The 20163-nt window shown below is 43.9% G+C and overlaps 1 protein-coding gene across 2 annotated transcripts in view; it reads left to right on the top strand.

The window, feature by feature from the left end:
* The first annotated feature begins 357 nt into the window (after positions 1-357).
* Positions 358-20163, top strand: part of NELL1 (neural EGFL like 1) — a 296852-nt gene continuing 277046 nt past the window's right edge. For both annotated transcript variants that reach the window (XM_074918430.1, XM_074918429.1), the window contains exons 1-2: positions 358-479; positions 4831-4959. In XM_074918430.1, coding sequence (XP_074774531.1) covers positions 431-479; positions 4831-4959 — 178 coding nt within the window. In that variant the 5' untranslated portion in view covers positions 358-430. The remainder of the gene's footprint in view (positions 480-4830; positions 4960-20163) is intronic.

Genomic DNA, 20163 nt, shown 5'->3' with positions numbered 1-20163 from the left:
CCGCAGCCCCCGGCAGAGCTGCGGGGCCGCACCTCGCACCCACCCGGGGCTGCGGGACGCGCCGCCGGCAGCGTGGCGGGGACCTCCGCTCCGCGGGGGATGCGTTTTTCGGGGGGGGGGGGCCAAAGGGCCGGCGCCTCTCCCCGCCGAGACCGTCTGGAGGGCGATGGGGGGGGCTCTCCCCGCGGCCGGGGGCCGCTCCGCGCCGTGGCCGCGGCCGGGCGGCGGCGCTGGCGAGGCCCGGGGGGGGCCGCGCGTCACGGCGGGGGGCGGGCGGGGAGCCCCCGCTGCGGGGGCGTCGGGGCCGCGCCTGGGCAGCGGGCGGAGCCGCCGCCGGTTGCCGGAGCCGCTCCGCGCGTCGGAGGCTGCGCTGGGCTCGGCGCGGCTCCGCAGCAGCTGCCGGGAGGGAGGGAGGGAGGCGGCCGCCGCGATGGGTCTCCTCCTGCTCCTCTGGGCGTGTGCGGCCGCCGCCGGGGCAGGTGAGGGGCTGCGGCCGCGGGGCCGGGGTCCGCCCTCGCCGCCTCCCCGGCGAGCCGGGGCCGCCGCCCGGAGGGGGGAAAGTTTGTGGGGCGCCGGAGCTGGTGAGGGGGGGTGGGGGGGGCTGCGCCCGCTGTGGGGAGCGGCCCCGGCTCTGCCGCCCGCCGCCGCGGCGGGGCCGGGCGTCCCTCGCTGCGCGGGTCTGCGCGGGGGCGCAGCCCGGCGTGTCCCGGAGTTGGGGGGGCGGGGAGCGGCCGCTGCGCGGGGGCCGGGGGGTGGGCGAGGGAAAGTTTTGGGAAAGCGGCGTGCGCGGGGCACCGCGCAGGGCCGGGGAGCGGAGCGGGGGGCCGGCCGGGCGGTGCGCGGGGCGCGGTGGTGCCGGCGGGAGGCGGGCGGGCAGCGCTTCCCGCTGCGCCGGCCGGGGCCGTGCCCGCCGCCTGCTCCCCGCCTGCTCCCCGCAGCGCTGCGCGCCCGAGGTGGTGCCGGGTCTTGTGCCTTGCGGAGGCTTTGTTCTCCTTCCCCCTGCCCCGGTACCGCTCCTCCGCCGCTGAGCTCCTCACGGGGACGTTTGTCGCTGGTGCTTGTGCCTGTTCTCAGGAAAATTACCCGGCACGATTTGCAAAAGTGCGAAGGAATTCGTGTCGTAAAATGATAATTACTCTTACGGTTATTATTACCTCATCGAAACCTACAGATCTCGAGAGGTGCGACATAAAAATAGTTGGGGGAAAATGCCGCCTGTCCCTTTTGTGGCGGCGTTAGCGCACGCAGGCGTTTGAAACGGTCAGTAGGACCCGAAACTCCGCTACTTGGAATTTGCGAAGCCGCTCGGAAAGTTCTTTGTGTGCAACAATTGCTGCTGAAGCTGTGAGAGGAAAGCGCAAAATGCTTCTCCTAGAGCCTCCTACTTTACCGTTTGAATGATTGCACCTGGGTACGTGGGAATGATTTGGTTGTGTTGAGTGTGCTTTTTACTTAAAGTTTTCCCATCCCCGACTAGCACGTTACACATGCCGAGGAAATGATAAATGCGTTGCATGGCTGCACATTAGCTAGGTGGAGTGTGGCATGAGTGTTGGTGCTTGGGTGTGTAGGTGATGAAGGTGCAAGCGGAGAATACAAGCTGTTGGAGCTGTAAGGCAGAATTAATTTCTTTTAGGGATTTCCTAGTGACATCATTCATAATTATATGGCTTAATCCTCTAATCTACTGTAGTGCCTTCCGCTCACATTGGGCCAAATCCACCAAGTCCTGCGATGATTTCTACTCCCACCCACCTGGCCGAATCATTGGGAGTTTTGCTCGTGTAAGCCACCGATTTAAGGGGAATGGCCCAATTACTTTAAAAAGGAATTGAAAGCCATACCGGTCAGGATCAGGCCCAAGCTTCGCACAGCTCTCCAATGAGAGCACTTGGGTTGATGGTTAATTTTTACTTCAGAAAAAACGGTATTTCCAGCGTCTTGTTCCGCTGAAGAGAGGCAGCATAAAATACTAGATGCAAGTGCGGTTGATACGCCTGTGGTATTTTTCTGATAGACTGTGGGAGACCACAGGGGAAAAGGAGACTTGGTTATCATACTGAAGCTGCTGATTTGTTGTTTATTAATTATTAACCAGGCTTTTGAGTGCCTGCTGCAGTTTGAAGAGCCAGCACAGGAAAACGACTAGGTATTTAAAGCAGTGTAGGCTCTTGTTTAATAGTTGCTGTGACATTAGAAATAGTCTCTGTTTTTGAAAGCATTTTAAAAGCTGGAAGGGGGCACGCTGAAGTTGTCACACAAGATCCTTCACTGGCATAAATCGAAGCCTGTGGAGCTACAGTGATCTATACTTGTTGAGCCTTGGGTATTCGGGCTGGAATAAACAGCTTTAATAGAGCAGTGGAGCTGCTGTGATTTATGGGAGTGCCTATACTTGCTAGCTGTGGTTTCTCTCCTCACCCTGTTGATGTCTGTGGCAAATCTTTCACTGACTTTAATGGGGTCAAGATTTGTCTTAATGGACATAGTTTGTCCTTTCTGTTGAACAAGTTTTAGTCGCTGCTTGTCCTCCCTTCATATCAGTAGGTTTTTGCTGATCTGAATAGGTGTAACCCCTTTCAAATGAGGGACAGCATACTCGGTTCGTGGCAGGGACAGCAGACGCTATCTTTCCTGATAAGTAAGTTCACGCAATTTACAGTGTGATGCTTTTCTTCTGAATTGAAAACCTTAGAAGAAATAAGTCCGTCTGTTTTTCTTCTAAAAGAATCTTTGCTTTTATGTTGTGTGGGTTGTGGTGGGTTTTTTTCCCTCCCCAAAAGGCTGCTCCCTATATTTATATATGCCTTTGTGTCTGAAGTTTGTAGGTTGCAGCCCTTGCACTGGAGGAGTTGCTGTAGGCTGGGAATCAAAAAGTTGCTAAGTTCCCTCTTGTTGATCAGACAAGTACATTAAAGGAAAGCAATTGCTGGCAAATGTTGGCTATAGCAGGATGAGTATGTTTCTGCAGCAGCATTTTGACTCTGTGCAGGTGGTTTGGGACCAGCAGAGGTGGCAGGCTGTGTTTTTGATGCTGGTGTTTCTTTCAGAAGGGGAGGGTGATCTCAGCCCGTCAGCGTGCACAGTTTCAGTTGTGGTCGGTCAGCAACTGAGCGTCTAGGGTGGCTGAAGTCAAAGGTAGTGCTAAAAGCCTGATGATGTTGCTGATTATCGGGGAAGTCTTAACCTTTGGAGGAGTTTCATGTTCTGGTTTCATGTTCTCTAATTCTAATTTTCTGCAAAAAGGTACTTATCCCCACATCCTTACGAAAGCATTGTGTATGTACTCACTTGGATATGTCAGCACTCCTGAAGCTTCAGTTCTGCCAGATGCCTCTACATCTTAATTTTCCTTGTACAGCAAGGTTGCTAGAGACCTCCTAAAGCTGTCTTTTCAATATTTTTTACTACTCTGCCCCTTGTGCGGTAGAATCCTCTGCATGAGTGCAACACTTTATTCCAACAAGTTATAATCCTTGAGTAAAGGAAAGGAGAACGAGCTCTGTGGTACAGATGATTTATGAGTAGAATACGTAACTTCTTGTTCGTTCTGTACACCTCAGTAATTTCTTAGAGCCTTTCAAAGAATCAAACTAGAATATTTGCTGCTTAACTGATCCAGAAGCACAGTCCTGGAATAACAAATGAATCAATTTAGACCTGAACGTGCAGCCCACTCAGTGGAAATCAATCTGCATGTGCTTTACAGGTAATGTCCTTGCCCACAGAAGTCAGTGGGACTTTTACCATTGACTTCAGCTGTGTCAGGATTTCATTCTCGGAGCCTGTTCCCATTACTAATGACGATAGTGAAAAATTTCATTAGGAAAGTGCTTGGATCCCACAGGAGATATTTGACCTATGTCTCAGACAGAGATCTTGTGCCACACGTACTGTTGTGTTGAGACAGACACTGTGGTCAGGCTGGCCTCTTCCTGTCCCTGGGAAAAGGAGATATGTTTGATGAACTTGGTGTGCTATAATCATCAGGTTGCCCAGAACTTTTGAACATAGCAACTTCAAACGGCTTGAGTGTGTGTCAATCCCATCAGGTCCCTACTAGTTCAAGGAGCACCCCATGTCTTTTCCTGGGCATAAGCCATTTCTAAATTTTAGGTTTAGATTTGCACTTCTCCAGTAGATTCTCTTGCAGACCAGAAGGTGCTACTGCTGGTTTAGGTGAACGAATGTCTGCTCTTTGTAGGTAGGCTTTGGCACGCTTCGCAGGCACCGGCTGTGCTCAGATACGGAGGTGTGCTTCCCAAGCAGTATCAGACGGTTTGGTGAGTCACCCAGGGCTCCTGCCGTACAGGATGGCGTCCTTTGCCCTGCTACCGTATCTCCTCCAGCGTCATTTTGTCCACTTAGGAAAATGGACTACGTTTAGACTGTGAACAGTGGGGCCTGATCTGTTAGTCGCATCTAGGTATGAAATGTGAGAGGAATTTTCAGTCCTTGCGTCTCCCTGGAAATCCTGTGGCCAATAGATGAATACTGCAAATCTCTTTCATCTTTTTGCATAGGTGGATATGCTTTTATTTATTTATTACTCTTCAGCTTTATGAAGATATGGATTAATGTATCGATTTTAGAATGTTTTAACTTGCATGTAGTATAATCTGTGGAAAGGATATAGTTTAATTGAAAGAATTGGAAAAGAATATCTTCTCTTTCCTGCAGCAGACTTACTGTCTTATAAGTAATTACTGTGTACAGTGTGTGTGTGTGAAGGTACTAGAAATGTCTGCACTACATATTCTTCTCCATTCTTTTCATTACCTGATTTGAAATAAAAATTGATCTCTCTCTTTTTCTCTGTGCCTCCAACAGCTGTAGGATTTGGAATGGATCCTGACTTACAAATTGATGTCATCACAGAACTGGATCTTGTGAATACAACCCTTGGGGTAACACAAGTGTCAGGACTGCACAATGCCAGCAAAGCATTTTTATTCCAAGGTGAGACAAACATCCTCAGTTCTCTTATCTCACTTCTGCCTGCATGAGCTCATAAGACCTATAAGAGCTTTGATGCCTAACTGATTCCCTGTAATGGTGATGTTACTTAACTGTCACTTTATTTTTGTTTTTGGAAACAGTCCTTGTTGCTTTCCTGAAATACATATGACATTTTGACTTTTTTTTTTTCTTTTTTTTTTTTTAGTGTGCTGTCAGGTAGTTGAGGTTAGCAGTCTTCAGAGGAAAGTATTTTTGAGTAGGTTTTCAACATGCCCCAGGGTTTATTTCTAACTAAATATGTCAGAGTGGTTCCAAGGCACGAACTCGCTTGTAGTCTTGTGTACTTTCTCTCTGTGGTTGTACGTATGCAGAGACAGACACAGCTGAAGTCATGTAACTATGAGAAAGCGCTTAATGTGTTGACACTGATTAGTGACATGTAGCAAGTCTTTCATCAACTTTGCGGAAACTGTCAAAGTGAGAAAATTGAACAGTATTGCATCTGACTGTCTAAGTTGAGTATGAGGTACAGAATAAATCACTTAGAATTGTGATTTTTTTTCATTCAGTATTCTAAGATAATACTTGTGAAGTTTGGAGTTTAGTGAAATTCTGGATTCAGAATTGACAAGTTTTACCATGGACCTAAGTAAGCCCAGGTTAAGAGGCAGCATCCCATCGGATAGGAGCACTAAGTTGCTACAATATGCTTATTAGGTGAGAAAGACGTTTATATCTGTCGAGATTAACAAACTTTAAAGCACAGTTGGAAACATTTTTATTGTGGACACCTCCTATGTTTGTTTTTTCTTTACTGTGCTTTACTCTGTGTTGAAGTGTGCATGTTAGTGTCTCGCTTCTTGATATCTGCCCTGTGTAGTGCTTTTTAGAGGCAAACAATTACGATTCTTATTTTGCTTTAGTTCTGGACCTGCGATGCTAACTGACTTTATTGTAAGTAATAGAAGAAGCGGGTCTGTGATCTCAGTTCATTCTTTATGTGGCCAAGGCCAGTTTAGGAGCCAGGGCAGAGGGACTTTTGAAGCCTTCTCAGAATTTTAGTCGTATTTGCAGTCGGTTATGATACAAGTAACACAATTTTCACTCATTTCCAGCATAATATCCAGAAGAACAACATTAATTTATTCCTTTAAAGATATCAGTTGTTTTTCTTCCGATACCTTGATTCCAGGTTTGTGTATTATGGACAAACAATATTAAAGTACAGCCATTCCTCTAAGGGCTGCAGTGGCTTAACTGACTTAAAGTATTTTACTGTTTCCAATTGCTATTCCATGCAGCTAATCACAACCACACTGATGAACTGTCATGGTGAGTTGTCACAGACTGGTGGTCAGAGCTGCAGGGAACAAGACTGAGATGTGTTTTTTAGGACACCGATTGAAACCGTTGATAGTGAAAGTAGCTTTGAAAGACTAATGATGCTGATGTTTTGGATATTCAGTTTCTTTTGCCTTGGAGGACCCCAGCTGTAGTTTACAAACTTAGAGAAGACTAGTGTAAAAATGTAGAGCTTGTAAAATTCACATAAGCAAATACATTGGAAGACAGAGGTTCATGGGAAGCAATGAACAAAAGTTTGCTGTACAAAGTGAATAAACAATTCAAAGTTCTGTAGTTAGATAAACAAAGCTTTTTTAATTCCCACAACAGAAATTCTTTTTGCTAATGCACACAGGAATAGCCCTGTGCTTGGATATCGCCTCTAGTATAAAACTTCTTGGAAGATGGCTCAGGAAAATGATTCTCTTCAGTTAAGCTCATCAGCCCTCGGGCTGGGAGAAGAAGACTGAAGACCTTTGGTCTATTACTCCACTCCGAGAGAGGTCTGTTGCTGCTGCTGTCAGATGGGGTGGAAGTCTGAGGCTGCCCCGTTGGCTGCTTCCCTTCTTGTTCGTATCCGTTATTTGTTAAATGTCAGCAGTATGTCAGCAGCCGTATGAATTCCCTTTTACTAACAGAGGTGACTTGCTTTACAACTACAGGTTGGCTGTGTGCTAGGTCCTTGGCTGTAACCAGGAAATACTTAATTTTGATTTTTATCTTGCCATACCGTAAACCTGATATAGGGCAATGTATAGGCAACTGCTGTGTTTAAGTTAGAAGTAATACGTTTTCCCACAGAGATTCACAAAAAACCCCAGCCAGCATGACACTCCCAGAGGAGAGAGAAGACTGGAAGTTGGTGCTTAGTTACAAAATTACTGTAACCTCTTGGACCAGCTATTCCAGTCTCCAAGATGTGGCCCTTTCAGCAAAGCTTTGCTTTGATTAGTTGTTAGTGTCTGTAAGCAGTTAATGCATGCTGTGCCTCGCTGCGCCGCGCTGCTCCCGCGTTGCCTCTGGGGCTCTGGGCAAGGCAGGACCCGCTTCGCCTGCCAGGCTGATGCTGAACACGGAGCCACATCAGAAGACCTCTTCACTCGTAGGCTTTCACCACTGAGGATTTCCTAGTTTAGGAAATGAGGAGAGTTTGTGAGTATGTTCTTTGGCGTGTGGTTTTCACAGGGACAGTTCTGCCTGCCGCCTTTGGCAGTGTCCTTATAGCAGTGTAACACGGCTCTGAGCTTACACAAAGGTTCCCCGTGGATCATTTTCTGTCTTGTAAGATATATTTCCTAAAATGGCTTTACTAGAGCTGTTCAAACTGAGAGTGTTCCTTTGTGTGTCCCTGGAAGTCTACATCTTTGAGGTAGAGGAATGGTAATTTTTCCCCAACCCAGACAGTTATGTGTATAGCTGTAGTGAAAATATGGATTGTTCTCCTAAGCAAGATTTCAGTTGCATTTAGAGGCAAGAAGAAGAAATGAAGGAGGAGGGTGTTGGGAATACGTGCACAAAAGAAAGAGAAAGTATTATTTTTAATGAGATTTTTGATTAGTGATGTTAGCTCTCTTAGAATAAATGACATACTGCTTGTTACAAAGTTTCTGGGGGGTGTTGTCGTGGTTTGATTTGTCCTAGAGAAGATGTAGAAAGACTCTTTTCCCTGGAGAGCTGGTGATTTCAGTCCAAGACAACCTCAGTTAAACCAGTGGAGTATTCTGATTTTATAATATTGGTAGTAACAGCTGAAACTCAGATTTCTGTGTGAAGTAGGTTTACAGGCAAAGAAACGAATTCAGCTCCATTGCAAATTGTGTAACAGTGTAGAACCAAAGTGGCAATTGATAGATGTGGGTTGCCTTTGGGCAAGCAAACCTGTTCCTAATTCAGAAAAGCATAGAAACCTATAATTAAGTGTAGTGGTCTGGGTGGTCCTATTGGGTATGGACTTCAATTATTAGAGTATTTCAGCTGGATTTTTGATTGATCAGTTCCATTACTTGTGTGTTTCAGTTCTGTTCTCTGTGAAATGGGGAAGAAGGAATCCAAAAAGCAGTAGAAGTGCTGATAGTGTGAATTAGATGAAATGCAGATATCTCACTTGTAATTGCAATTCTGCAAACAGTCTGACTCTTAAGATCCCTAACGTTATGGTGTCTTAATTATTTATCTTTTATTTCTTTATACAAACAAGAGCGGGTGGAAAAAGTCTCTGTGTCCAGATGGGTTGTTCTAGCACGAAGGGACAAAGGAGGGTGAGTGGCTATTCTTGAGTGATGGAGCACCCAGGATCCTGGTGTCTGACCTCACCTCCAACCAGGAGTCCAAAGAATTCAAGGAAACAGTCCTGGGGGTGGGTGGCGAGTCTACCTCAAAGGCATGTATTGAAAATATTAATCATTCACCTAATGCATTACAATAACATCTTAAAACATTGAGTGAAGGACAACTGTTAATAGTATCTTACAAACATGACAAAATGAAATTTCTAGAACAGGATTATAGTATAAATTTTAGGACATTAAGAAACACTGAGTCACAGCTCACTTAGTGGAGCTCAGTGCTGTTCTGTGTTTCAGATCACAGGGAAGCAGGGCTTGTTTTGACCCTGTAGGTGGAAACCTCAGCAGGATCTTCAGTTCAGTGGCAAAGAAAAGCTCTTATAAATAAGGCAAAAGGAGGTGCTTAACTCGTTATCCTGTTTCTAGGTAGACTTGAGCCCAATTTTTAGCCTAGCTGTTACATTATGTGATTACCTTAACCAGTCTGACTTCTGTTCCGTGCTCAGTTCTCGTTGGGCAAGTAAAATTTTATTTCTTTTACGACCTGTCAGCTATGCCCATTTGTTTTTAATTCTTCTTCTCTCAACATCTTTTCTGAGCTAACAGAGGCTTAAAGCCTTTACTTATAAAGCAGTTCCCCCAAGAAGTTTATTAAGGCTTTGCTGTTTCCTTTCCTAGCAATCTGGGAGTATTTTTCAACTTAGTCTTTAAATTAGGAATGGCCTTTTTACTATGTATACTATGTTTAGCACTAAGAAACCACCAAGTACTGTTAAAAGTAGTCCTTTCTTCCTTGACTGTTTCTTTATTGTATTAAACAACCACTGGATGTATAGGAGAAACCCTTGGCCCACAGCTTCTGGAGCACAGAGTTGTTCTTCCCAGTCTGTACTGGTGGCTACCGAGTTATTTTCTGTACAGTCCAACAGGAAAGGTGGAAGAAGAACAAGTATCTTAAAGTACAGAGACAGGCAGTGTTTTTGTGAGAAAAGAGTGAATCTCGTCGAAACAAAAGGGCTGTCCTGCTTCAGGCCATGAGAGCAAAACTGCAGTCCCAAGGCGGGTAGAGGTGCCTCCCGGCAGACTGGCTTGAGCTTCCAAATGCAGCACAATCCTCTCTATCGGTGTTTCCTTTCAGTGTGTTATGGATCCTTGTTTTTTTGTTTTGATTTTTTTTTTTTTTAGACGCTTTCCTCCTTGACCTGCTAATTCCTTGCTTAGAGACTAGAGGTGTTTCCAGATCCTGCTCTAGGAGTCCCAGTCCTTAAAGTCAGCATTTTTGGTGCTGAAGTTGAAGGGGTTTCGTTGCTATCCAGCTTTGCTATGCTTTGAGATTGGTGGGTAAGGAAAAATGCGTAAGTTGATCTGATTGTCAGGAGTGGACACATAGCCTTTCTATCAGGAAGGTTAGCTCTGCTTCTGCTAGGACAGTCTTCAGGATACACTTGTTACGCTTGGCTCTGTGTGTGGGGCTGCAGCTCAGTACTGAGGCACTCTCAGTAAATTCAAATGCTAGGTGAGTAGGCTGCTGCCTTCATTCATCCGTGTTTGAACGTCTTCTCACCTGAGTCTGTGACCTGTGTGCTGTGGCTAAGGTTTTAATCCACTTCAAGTGTTAAAGCTTGGTTATGCCAGCATAATGTGCAAGGTGTGCAAGCTGCAGAGCTCAGAAAAGAGTCAGGAACTGAATGAGAGGAAGCAGATAACAGCTCGAGGAGGAGACTTGCAATTACTCTTCCTGGGTGGACGGCAGGGAGGTCTGCAGTGAGTAGGAGAGATAAACTTTAATTTTGGAGTTCAGGGCGTCGGTCCCTCTTTACATGAGATAATGCAATGAGAGTCATTGCTTTCTGTGTGGTCTCTCCTGGTACGGTTATAGCAAATACTAACTGTAAGCAGTATCATTTTTACAGAGCAGGAATCTTATGGTAGCAGAAAAATTAGGAAGGCACAGCATGGGTGGGTCGAAATCTTTGTGTTGCCTTCAGCTGTCAAAAGAGAGTAGCTCTAGTATATTTTCCATGCCCACTGGTATCTGAATATCCCGTCTTGCTGGTTTGGAGGCAGCAGTGGTGCAGAGCTGCTGGGCTCACCTCCCCGAGCTGCTATTGTCCTGCTCCTCCACATGCTTAGGCACGTTCAGCAGAGCAGATGATGACCCTTGCGCTGTTGGAGAGGAAAGGAACATTTTTTTTTTTTTTTTCCCAGGTATTTCCCACTCTCTGCACGGGCTCGCAGCCAGGTGCCTGTGTAGTGCTCGCTGCTTCCCTCCAGACTGATGAGTTGGGTTTTTTTTTCCATTTCAGAAAATGCCAGGATGGGGCTGTGCCCTGAGGGGGGTGGAACTGCAGTGTCTGGCACGGGGCAGCCCCCACCTCACTGCACAGAGATGCCCTGCATCTTGCCACACCATATGGGTATATCTTTGTGGAAACTCTGCAAGCTCCTTCAACTTGTGAACTTTTTTTTTTTTCTAAAAGGGAAGAGTGAGGGTTTTTTTCCCTGCTCCATGCCCTGTCATGCAGGTTTGTGTTGGTTTCCACAGGGGTTGGGTGAATTTGGGGTTTTACCCTGTGTTGCCTGTGGGGCACCTCTTCCACGTTACTGGGACCTCAGGAGGGAAGGGCAGCTGTCGTCAGATAAAAAAACCTTTGTATAGGTAAGCAAAAATAGCACCTACACCTGAGGTGTGGGTCAGCCTCTTGCCCCGATCATGTGGTAACATTTGAGGTGTTGCTGTTTCCTTGGTGCTAAAGTTTGACCGTTGTCCTCCTTCCACTGAGATCTGCCTCTGACGGGGGTGGGCAGCAGAAATGGCGGTTTACTTGAAGCCAATGACTTTCATGGTTTCGCGGGCTCTGAAGGCAGCAACAGGCACCTCTGCTTGCCCATGGCAGTGGCTCGTGACCTGGGGCTGTGTGGAGATGGTGGGGACCAGGCCGCGTGTGTCTTTCCCCCATGACTGCCATTTGTGGGGTGGTGAGAAATAGGCCCCGGCCCATCCCTCAGGGGAGTGGGATCCTCACCCACCCTCCGCACTCATCCCTTGGGATGTCCACCCGCTTTTACAAGCTCAGCCTGGCCGTTAGGAGCTCTGGGAGCTGCCTGCCATCCTGGAGAGTTGTCAGAGTTCACTCAGCGCTTTAAGCCCTTTGCCAAAGCTGCTTTATAAAGCACTGCTAAAATAAGAATTTAAATAAGATATTAACAGCTGGGCTGGCTGCACCCAAGAGGATGGTGGAAAGTGTGACTTCTCTGGTGGGGATGGTTTCTGTGCTTGTGTCCATCAACAGGATGGAGAGCAAGGTCTTGATCTCTTTTTGGGATCTTGGGTGCTTCTCCTGCTTTCCTCTTTTCCTTCCCAGATCTCTGTGGAAGCTGGAAAGGAGAGGGAAATAAAGCTGGAAATTTAGGGGCAAGGACTGAGAATGTGAAGTGACAATGTTAGAGTTGGGATGAACATGCTCCCCTGAGAGCCTGGGAGCAGCAGTCAGGTGAGTTGAACTGTGATGGGCAGGGCAGTGAAACTCGGCCTCCGATGGGGAGGTGGAGGGGAGAGAAGGGAAATGGCGGCTGTGAGGGGCTGGAGGCCGAGAAGGGAGCGGGTGATGGCTGGCAGAGCTGCTGTGGCGAGGACAGTACAAGGGCTCTGGCTGGAAGGGGAGGGAGTGAGGTGTAGGGATGAAGAGCACGGTAAGGGGAGCTGTGGATGTCGGCCGGGAGAGGCAGCCTGGAGAGAGGGGCAAGGGGCTGGGGCCTGGATGGGACACCTGAGGACTCCAGTCTCAGACTAGGTGGGTAGGACTGGGTGAAGGTTTGCGTATGGTAGAAGCAGTGTAATAGGGAAAAGCACTGATAGTTCAGATTAGGTAGCGCTGTAAAGTATCTGTGATGTGTGCTAATTTTTAACAAATGTTTTTGGAGGATACAACTTGGTTAATGTGGGGTTTTTTTATTAGTGATTTAGAACCTTAATTTTGCTGTGCTTTGGTTGTTCACCTGTAAAATTGAGGTAGTGATGCCCTTTCCTGTAATAACAGTGGTGTGAAAAGAATTCATTAATATTTGTAGAGATCTCGGGTACTGTGCTGGAATAATTAACTTGGTCATGGTCTGTTCTGTCTTCAGAGAAGGATTTGAATACAGTAGATTTGCTGTTGAAGGTGATCTCTGAACAACAAAAAAAAGAGCAAAACTTCAGATTCTTGTTAGTTAAATATTTTTGCTCTTTGTTCCTTACTTTGTGCACTGACTGAGGCAGGGGCCCTCTGGAAAGCTGGTGTGTGATCCTGTAATTAGGAATTGTGTTGAAGTGTACATCCCTGGAGGGTTGAGCAAGGTTTGCCTGTGAGACTTCAACCCTAACATCTGTTTAAGTTCTCATTTATATTTGTTTTTTTACTATAGCTGATGTTTTAATGTGTTTTGCATACACAATGTCTTTTTTTTTTTTCCAATGGAATAATTAGTCTAAGTGTTTTTTTCCTTTGTAAAACTGGTCATTTTCAGAACAGAGGAATGATCTGGAGTTGGAATACAATGACCTAGAAGGGGATGAGTGAGATGAATCATCTTCAATGGAGGAAATTAAAGATGACTTGGAACATAATTATTGAACAGTGCTTTGAGGCTTTGAGGATAGATAAACTGTTGTTAACTTTGTCAGTTCCCCAAAGTAGTTTTTAAAATACTTGTATATACCTATCAGTGCTGGCTGTTTCCAGTCTTTTGATGTTTGAATTATGTTAGAACCCTGTCTAGGAGTAAAATTTATCCAGCGTATTGATATGAAGGTATAACTTGTGAATTCTCACAGAGTTTCTTGTTCCATATCCTCTTGTTTCAAACATCCTTATCTGCTCCAAGTAAGTGTAGACGAAAATAGAAACCTAGTCACATTAAGCGACAGTGACCAATTTCTATTTTTCCTTTTTTTTTTTTTTTTTTTCCCATCCTGAATGTTGTCATGCTGCCTTCTGTTACTTGACATTTTTTGGGTTTCCTATCATGTCTGTAATGATTAGGAAAGAATTCTGAGCACACATTGCCTCTGTCCTTGGCAGTTATTTTTGCTTTTCTGGGAGACAATAATTGTGCTACTTGTCTGTCTTCATTGCCATGGTGGTAAGGACAGAGGGGAAGTGGGATAAACACTTCAGTATTTCTGTAGTATGCTAGAAACCTCAATGCTTCTGGCAACCTGTTGACAAGGTCTTGTAATGAAGATAAGCAGAAAGGAAACAAAAGGTCTCTGCTCTTTAGTGGGCAGAGAGAGGGATGCAGAAATTAGTTTCTGATACTGCTAGTGTTGCATGCTTCCACACTGCGTGAGCATTTAAGTCCTTACAGTGAAAGTAAGTCAATTTAGAGATAAAAGTAAGAATAACAGTTTGGGTTTCTTGTCTCTTCATCAGAGCAGAAATATAGCAAAAATTGTCTTTTTCCTGCAATGGATTTTGGTGAACTGATATTCTTAAGTCATATCATAGTGCACCTAATCAGGTTTTATTAACTACTTGTTTAGTAAATGAGTATTAAACTGGAATAAGAATGTTGTTCTATAACATCTTGCCAAACAGGCCCATGTGCTAGCTGAGGTGAAGCGGAGTTGGTACCCGAGTTGTGCTGCCCTGAGGCGAGTCCCCACCCAGCGCTGACTATCCCTGGGTGGAGAATCCTGCCCCAGGTTGGAGCAGGTCCCTGCACCTGATCCTGCAGGTCTGGGTTGCTGGGCAGATGCTGGGGTGAAGGAGAGCAGAATCGGAGCATTACCTGGCACTGCTGAGTTAAAACTGCTTGAAATGCAGAGGGAGGGAAAACCAATACTGAAGAATTGGGTTCTCACTGCAGGCAATGAAACAAAGTAGCCCATTATGGTTGATTTTGACCCCAAGAGGGATCCCTTAATCTTTAAATCAATTTTAGTAGAAATGTGTTAATATCCATTTGATAAGAATATTTACACACGTCCTACTTGATTAAATTTTTTCTAGCAGAGCTACATCTTTTGCCTAAAAGAAAGTGGTGTTATTTGCAATTATTATCACATGAATTTAAACACATACAATGTTTTTTTGGTTTTTTTTTTAAAGATTTTGTACCTTTAAAAAAGTGCACAAAGGCAGATATAATCAGACCTAATGCAAGAGCCAGGCATGGACCATTTCCTGTGGTGAAAAACCCTGCTGTCTTGAACTACCTATCAAGAATAAAAATTAGACGCTACTTGAGGCCTCAACCTACTTCTTCTATGCCAAATTCTAGATTAATCTTGCCACCTGCAGTGTGGGTGTATAAATGACACGAGGGGGACATTTTTTCTCTTATTTTTCATTTTTGCCACATAAATGGTGTGAAGTAATCATGTCATACTGTGCTGGTTTATGGCATTATGTCATGTGATTGCCTTGCCTTTTGTGGCCTATTCAGTGATACAAAATGCAGAACATTAGATTTTCTTTTTTTAATAGAAAGGACAAAGAAATTGTTTTTGGCACCTGATGTCCACTAAAACATTAAGCTAAATCCTTAGTTATGTAGGCTGCATACCTGATAAAAGAGCAAAGTTGGTTCTGTAATTCTGACAACAGGGATCTGTGAATCACTGTTTCAGAGCAATAAACACTGTAGCTGAGCACTGATGTTTTGGTTTCCTAAAAATCTCTCATTACAGTCTTTGTCCCCCATCCTCCATCATTCTGTGATAATGTTTCTTACACAGTTACTGCTGAGTTTCCCATTGGTTCTTTGTGCCATAAGTTGTAAAAAAAAAAAAAAGTATAGGATCACTGCAGCTGCACGGATTATTTTACTGAGTCTGTCTTCCCCTTGCACACGTGGTGGCTCCTCCCTCAAGCTGTGAGTTCTCCGTTTGGCATCAGTGGGAACAGACACCTCCTACAGTGGACAAGTTTGTGTTGTAAAGCTCAGTTCTGTGTTGTGTCCCCCCTTATTTTCTTTTATCTTTTTCTTTAAATTTTTCATTTTTAAAATCTTTTGTAAACTGGAAGGAAGCAAAGATGCTCTGAGAGTGCAACATGGGTAAAACTGGATCTTGGAGGTTGAACGCTCTCTGCTTCTGCGATGAAGGACTGTCTACATATGGCGTTCAGACCTGCCTCTGCTTCTGTCTCTCGACTTTGGCTCATTGTGCATAACAGTCTTGAAATTTTAAAGCCTATTCTTGGGGACTGGGGAAAATAACAAAGCCAAGATGTGTGGGAGGAGAGTGGGGTTTGCATGTGTGTCGTGATTTTTCTTGGTTTGTGGATCTCTCTATGGATATTTCATCATGCTGTTTGGAAAATGAAGCAGCACAGCTTTAAAACATGATGTTTGTAGAATAATTTGGTAAATGCCAACAATTTGGAGACCTCATGTACTGCACTTTTATCTCAAGTCTTCCTTTTAAGGGAATCTACTGACAAGTTGTGGTAGGAGGACTCTGTGCAGTATTAGTTACAGTAATGTTGTTAGGGAAATAGTGGAAGTTGTTTAGGTTTACTTCATCGTAATTAATTATGAAGCCAGAACAAAATCAAGGGTGTTTTTTTTATAGTAGTATTGCCCACACATTTAAAAGTCATGGTCCTCTGTGTTAGCCTTTTGTTCTCTGATGCTGGCAGTGCTTTTAATGTTTTTTGATGTCTTGCGAGTACCAGCCTTCAGATGGGATATTCAGCCTTTCTATCTTTATGCCATCCTAATTGTTTCAAAATGTAGTCATTAAAAAAAAAAAAAGTAAACATTATTGCTGGTGTTATTGCTAATGGCAAGAAATGGAAAAAAGGGGGACACATGTGGCAGTTCTATTTAAATAAAAGCTTATTTTCAGAAACAAAGGCTTATGGAGCAAAAGGGAGCTTTTAGTACCCCAAGCACGTTTGCTGTTACGGATGAACCCACAGCAATGGATGCTATCAAAGTTGTCATATTTTATTCATGAGTTGTGGTATGCTTGGGTGAAATAAGAAAAGCAATGCTCCAAATCATAATTATGGTGTAAAAAGATAAAGCAGTTATTATTGTGACATTTTTTGGGGAAAATTCTTAAATCTCTCAAATAATTCATGTAAAACTTGGGGAGAATGACTAAGTATGTTAGTTGTATTTATGTTTCGTTGTTGGGGGTGTGTGGAACACTTCACGAATAGAATTTATACGTATTTTGGGAGAATATATAAGTGTGTGCTTATGTGTGTTCCAAGAAACAAAGACAACTAGGATGTTGAATATAAACATAAAGAGGCTGACAGCAGAAATTCTACTTCAGTAGAGAAGGGCTTTGACAAATGTATTATGCCTCATGCTATTATCATGCAGTTAATAAATAAAACAGACACCCAGGATTTAATTTGCTTTAGCAACAACATGGAAGTGATTTTTCTGAGGGAAGGAAAACAGAAGGGAAAATTAGCTCGTGAAACACATTTGTTTAATGCTTGTACAAATCATACATAGAGAATAAAGAGGAAAAAAAAAAAAAAGAGATTTTAGTAATAAATGAGCTAAATGCTTTAAAAGTAATTAAAAACTATTTAGAGTGTCAAGTCATTGGGAGTTTTTGAACCAAGAGAGCACTTCAGCATATGCTAACTTTGAACTTTACGGATAATTTAATTGTCTTTAGTTGGATTATTCATGTGATAAAAGGCTTTACTGAACTGGAAATTACAACCTTTGTGTAGGTGTAGCTAGGTCTATTTGCTGCCATAAGTAGCATTAGGCATTATAGCCTCTGTCTGCAAGTGAAGAAGCTGAGTCAGAGGTTTCTCTTTTGCTGAAACTTCCCTGTTAATGAACTATTGAAAACTAGCATCTTGATTTACACATTTAAGAATGCAGATTTTCACCGGGAAGGCAAATTCTGATTTCTGTTTGGTCTTACTGAAGTTAGACTTGGATTTTCAACACAGCCAAAATAATTTAGGCATTCAGCTTCTGTTGTGCTTCTGTGGGATCTTTGAAAAGTTTTGAAAATTTCTTTGAAAATCCAGGTTATGGGTTACTTGTTGACTATATCTGTCATATTTGTGTTAAACTTAGGAATCCTAAAGCACTTCAGAACTACTTGATGTTCATTTTTAATACTGTTGCCGTAAAGTATGAGCAGCATTTATTGCCACCTGTAAGCAGGAGGAGTGCTAAATGAGAAATCAGAATTACTACGTACTGCTTAAAAATACAAATGGATCAGTGTTTCTGCATGCTCTGTTGAGAAAGCTTAAATTTTGTTTCTAGATTACAAACACACGAAGGGCTGTTGTGGGAGAAAGTAAGTCCAAACTACAATTAGTAGTTATTTGAAAAACTTGGCATCTAGATCTGATTTTTGGTACCATCTTAAGTTTCTTTTAAACAAGCGTGGCTGAAGAATGTGTTTGTCAGGTTCAGTATATGTTATCATTTTTAAAAAGTAATTTCTAATCTTTTGGGTCTGTGACTTTGAGCATACCTGAAAATATTTTGTAGAAGGGGAGGAAAAAATTGCTTAGCTTGCTTTTGCATGAAGCCAGAACAGAAACAGTATTTTTGGGTGGCTCATTATTTTGTGTGACATTAGCATTTAATATACTCTTAAAATAGATCTCTGAAGTGGACATTACTCCTGCAAAATGGATAGCATATCGGTAATGATTCTTAGCAATTACTGCTGTTTCCCAGTGTTGCGTACATTGCCGCTGGCTCTGTTCAGACACGACGGTGTTGCTGTTGTAGCCCATGCTCTTTCTGTCAAAAAATTGTTACTATTTCCCAAATTTGCAAATAGCAATCTTTATAGTCACAATGATGTGCTAACTTATCTAGTATAGAGACACAGTGGAAAAGATGTTATTATCAGTGACTCCTGAGCTAAATAACTAACAACACATGTAATTTGATTAACTCGAATGATTTAAGAACAGATTATGTGCTTTTAGTGGTAGTGTAACTTCTGGAGCATTTCTACCAAGCATTTAATTGAAGGGATCAACCGTTTGTAAATAGTCTTGATTTCCAGCATTGAGTCCCTTGAGGAAACAACAGAACCTACTTGAGAAGGCAAGCCTGAGCTTGGCAGCCACTTAAAATATTTGAAACAAGTTAAAGTGGCTGCCTTGAGTAACAGGTGATCCGTAGCCTCAGCAAGGCGGTCACCGTTGTTCTCAGCAGGAAGCTTGTCGCAAAGCCATTTGGCTTACTCCAGTTTTCTGAGTTTGCTCCGTAATGGCAGATGGTTTGAAGACGGCGTCAGCCGTGGCACTACGCGTGTGCCCAGGCCTGCCACTCATCCTTCTGCTGCCGGAGAGATGACTCCAGTGCTTTCCTTGGTCGTTCTGTCCGTTTGGGTGGAAAGGACAAGGCAGGGCCCTGGAGATACGAAACCCATATGCAGTGGAAGAGGGGCAGTTTCTCAGCGTAGGCTTTGCTACAGCTTTCTGCCTCCGTGCTTTCTCTGTCATCCAGGGGGCCTTTTGCTGGCTGGGGTTTGAGGAATGTAGGTGGTCGCCTTCTCTTTTGGCCCATGTTCACTTCCAAGTCTTGTGTGATATCTGCTGCTCTGTTTGTTCCAGACTACTCAATTTCTGTGGTTCAGTTTGAACTGCTGATAAACAAAGGACTTAGACTCTCTGACAACTACTTAATTAACATGAGTGTGGTCATTGTAGCTAGTGCTCAAGTCAGGCCAATTTTCAAGAAGTGAAGAGTCTGACATTAAGCCACTAAATCAACTAAATTATTGGTTGGGGAGAAACTGTCATTTGATAAATAGTCTCTCTTTGATTTCTTTAGCGACTCAAAATTCTGCTGTCCCTGGCATCTGGAGTTTTAGGATTGGGTTTGCAGTAGCTTCCTGAAAGGAATGAAATTTATATGTAATTTTAAATGCTAGATTAATTTTGTTGGGAGAGACCTAGTTGTAAACTAGTTTACCAGCGTGTATATCAAAATGCCAGCAATATACGCACACTTATTGCCATGGTAGTTTTGCATCATGCAAAAGGAGAGTTTACATTGAATTACACTATTTTTCCACCTTCTCTAGCAGAACTGCTTTTGCTGTATAGTCATGGGAACTTACCTTTGTAACATTAGCTATTCACCCTGGTAATTGCTCCATCCTCTAATTTAATGAAAACCCATTAAACCGAAACAATAATTAAAATGAGACATCATCTCCGTAGGAGGTTTGCATATTAAAATCACCAAGCATTTCACTGCAAACGGATCTTATTCTTGAGAAACAGTGTCTGAAGCAACATGTAAAAAGTGATTTATAATGAATAATCGTAATTTAGAAAGCTGTGCTGTTGAACATGATTTCCTACTGTTTATTACTGATGCCGAGTGGAGCTAGCAAGGCAAAAGCATTTACAGTGTCTTTTTGTATTGGTGAAAATACCTAGGAGCAGAGATGTGCTTATGAGAAAACATTGTGCCTTCTTTAGTCCTCCCTGGTAGCATGGTTTTAAAGAGAAGGGCGAAGGGTTTTCAGGTCTCTCTCTGGGTTGCTGGCAGGTCAGACAGGAGGTGCTGGTCCCGTCTGTGCCAGTGCAGGGTGCCTGGAGCAGCACGGTGCCTGCTCAGCACCTTA

The sequence above is a fragment of the Athene noctua genome, chromosome 14 (assembly GCF_965140245.1).
Source record: "Athene noctua chromosome 14, bAthNoc1.hap1.1, whole genome shotgun sequence".
NCBI lineage: Eukaryota > Metazoa > Chordata > Aves > Strigiformes > Strigidae > Athene > Athene noctua.
The sequence above is the reverse complement of the archived record's forward strand: the minus strand, read 5'-3'. Positions and strand labels throughout refer to the sequence as shown.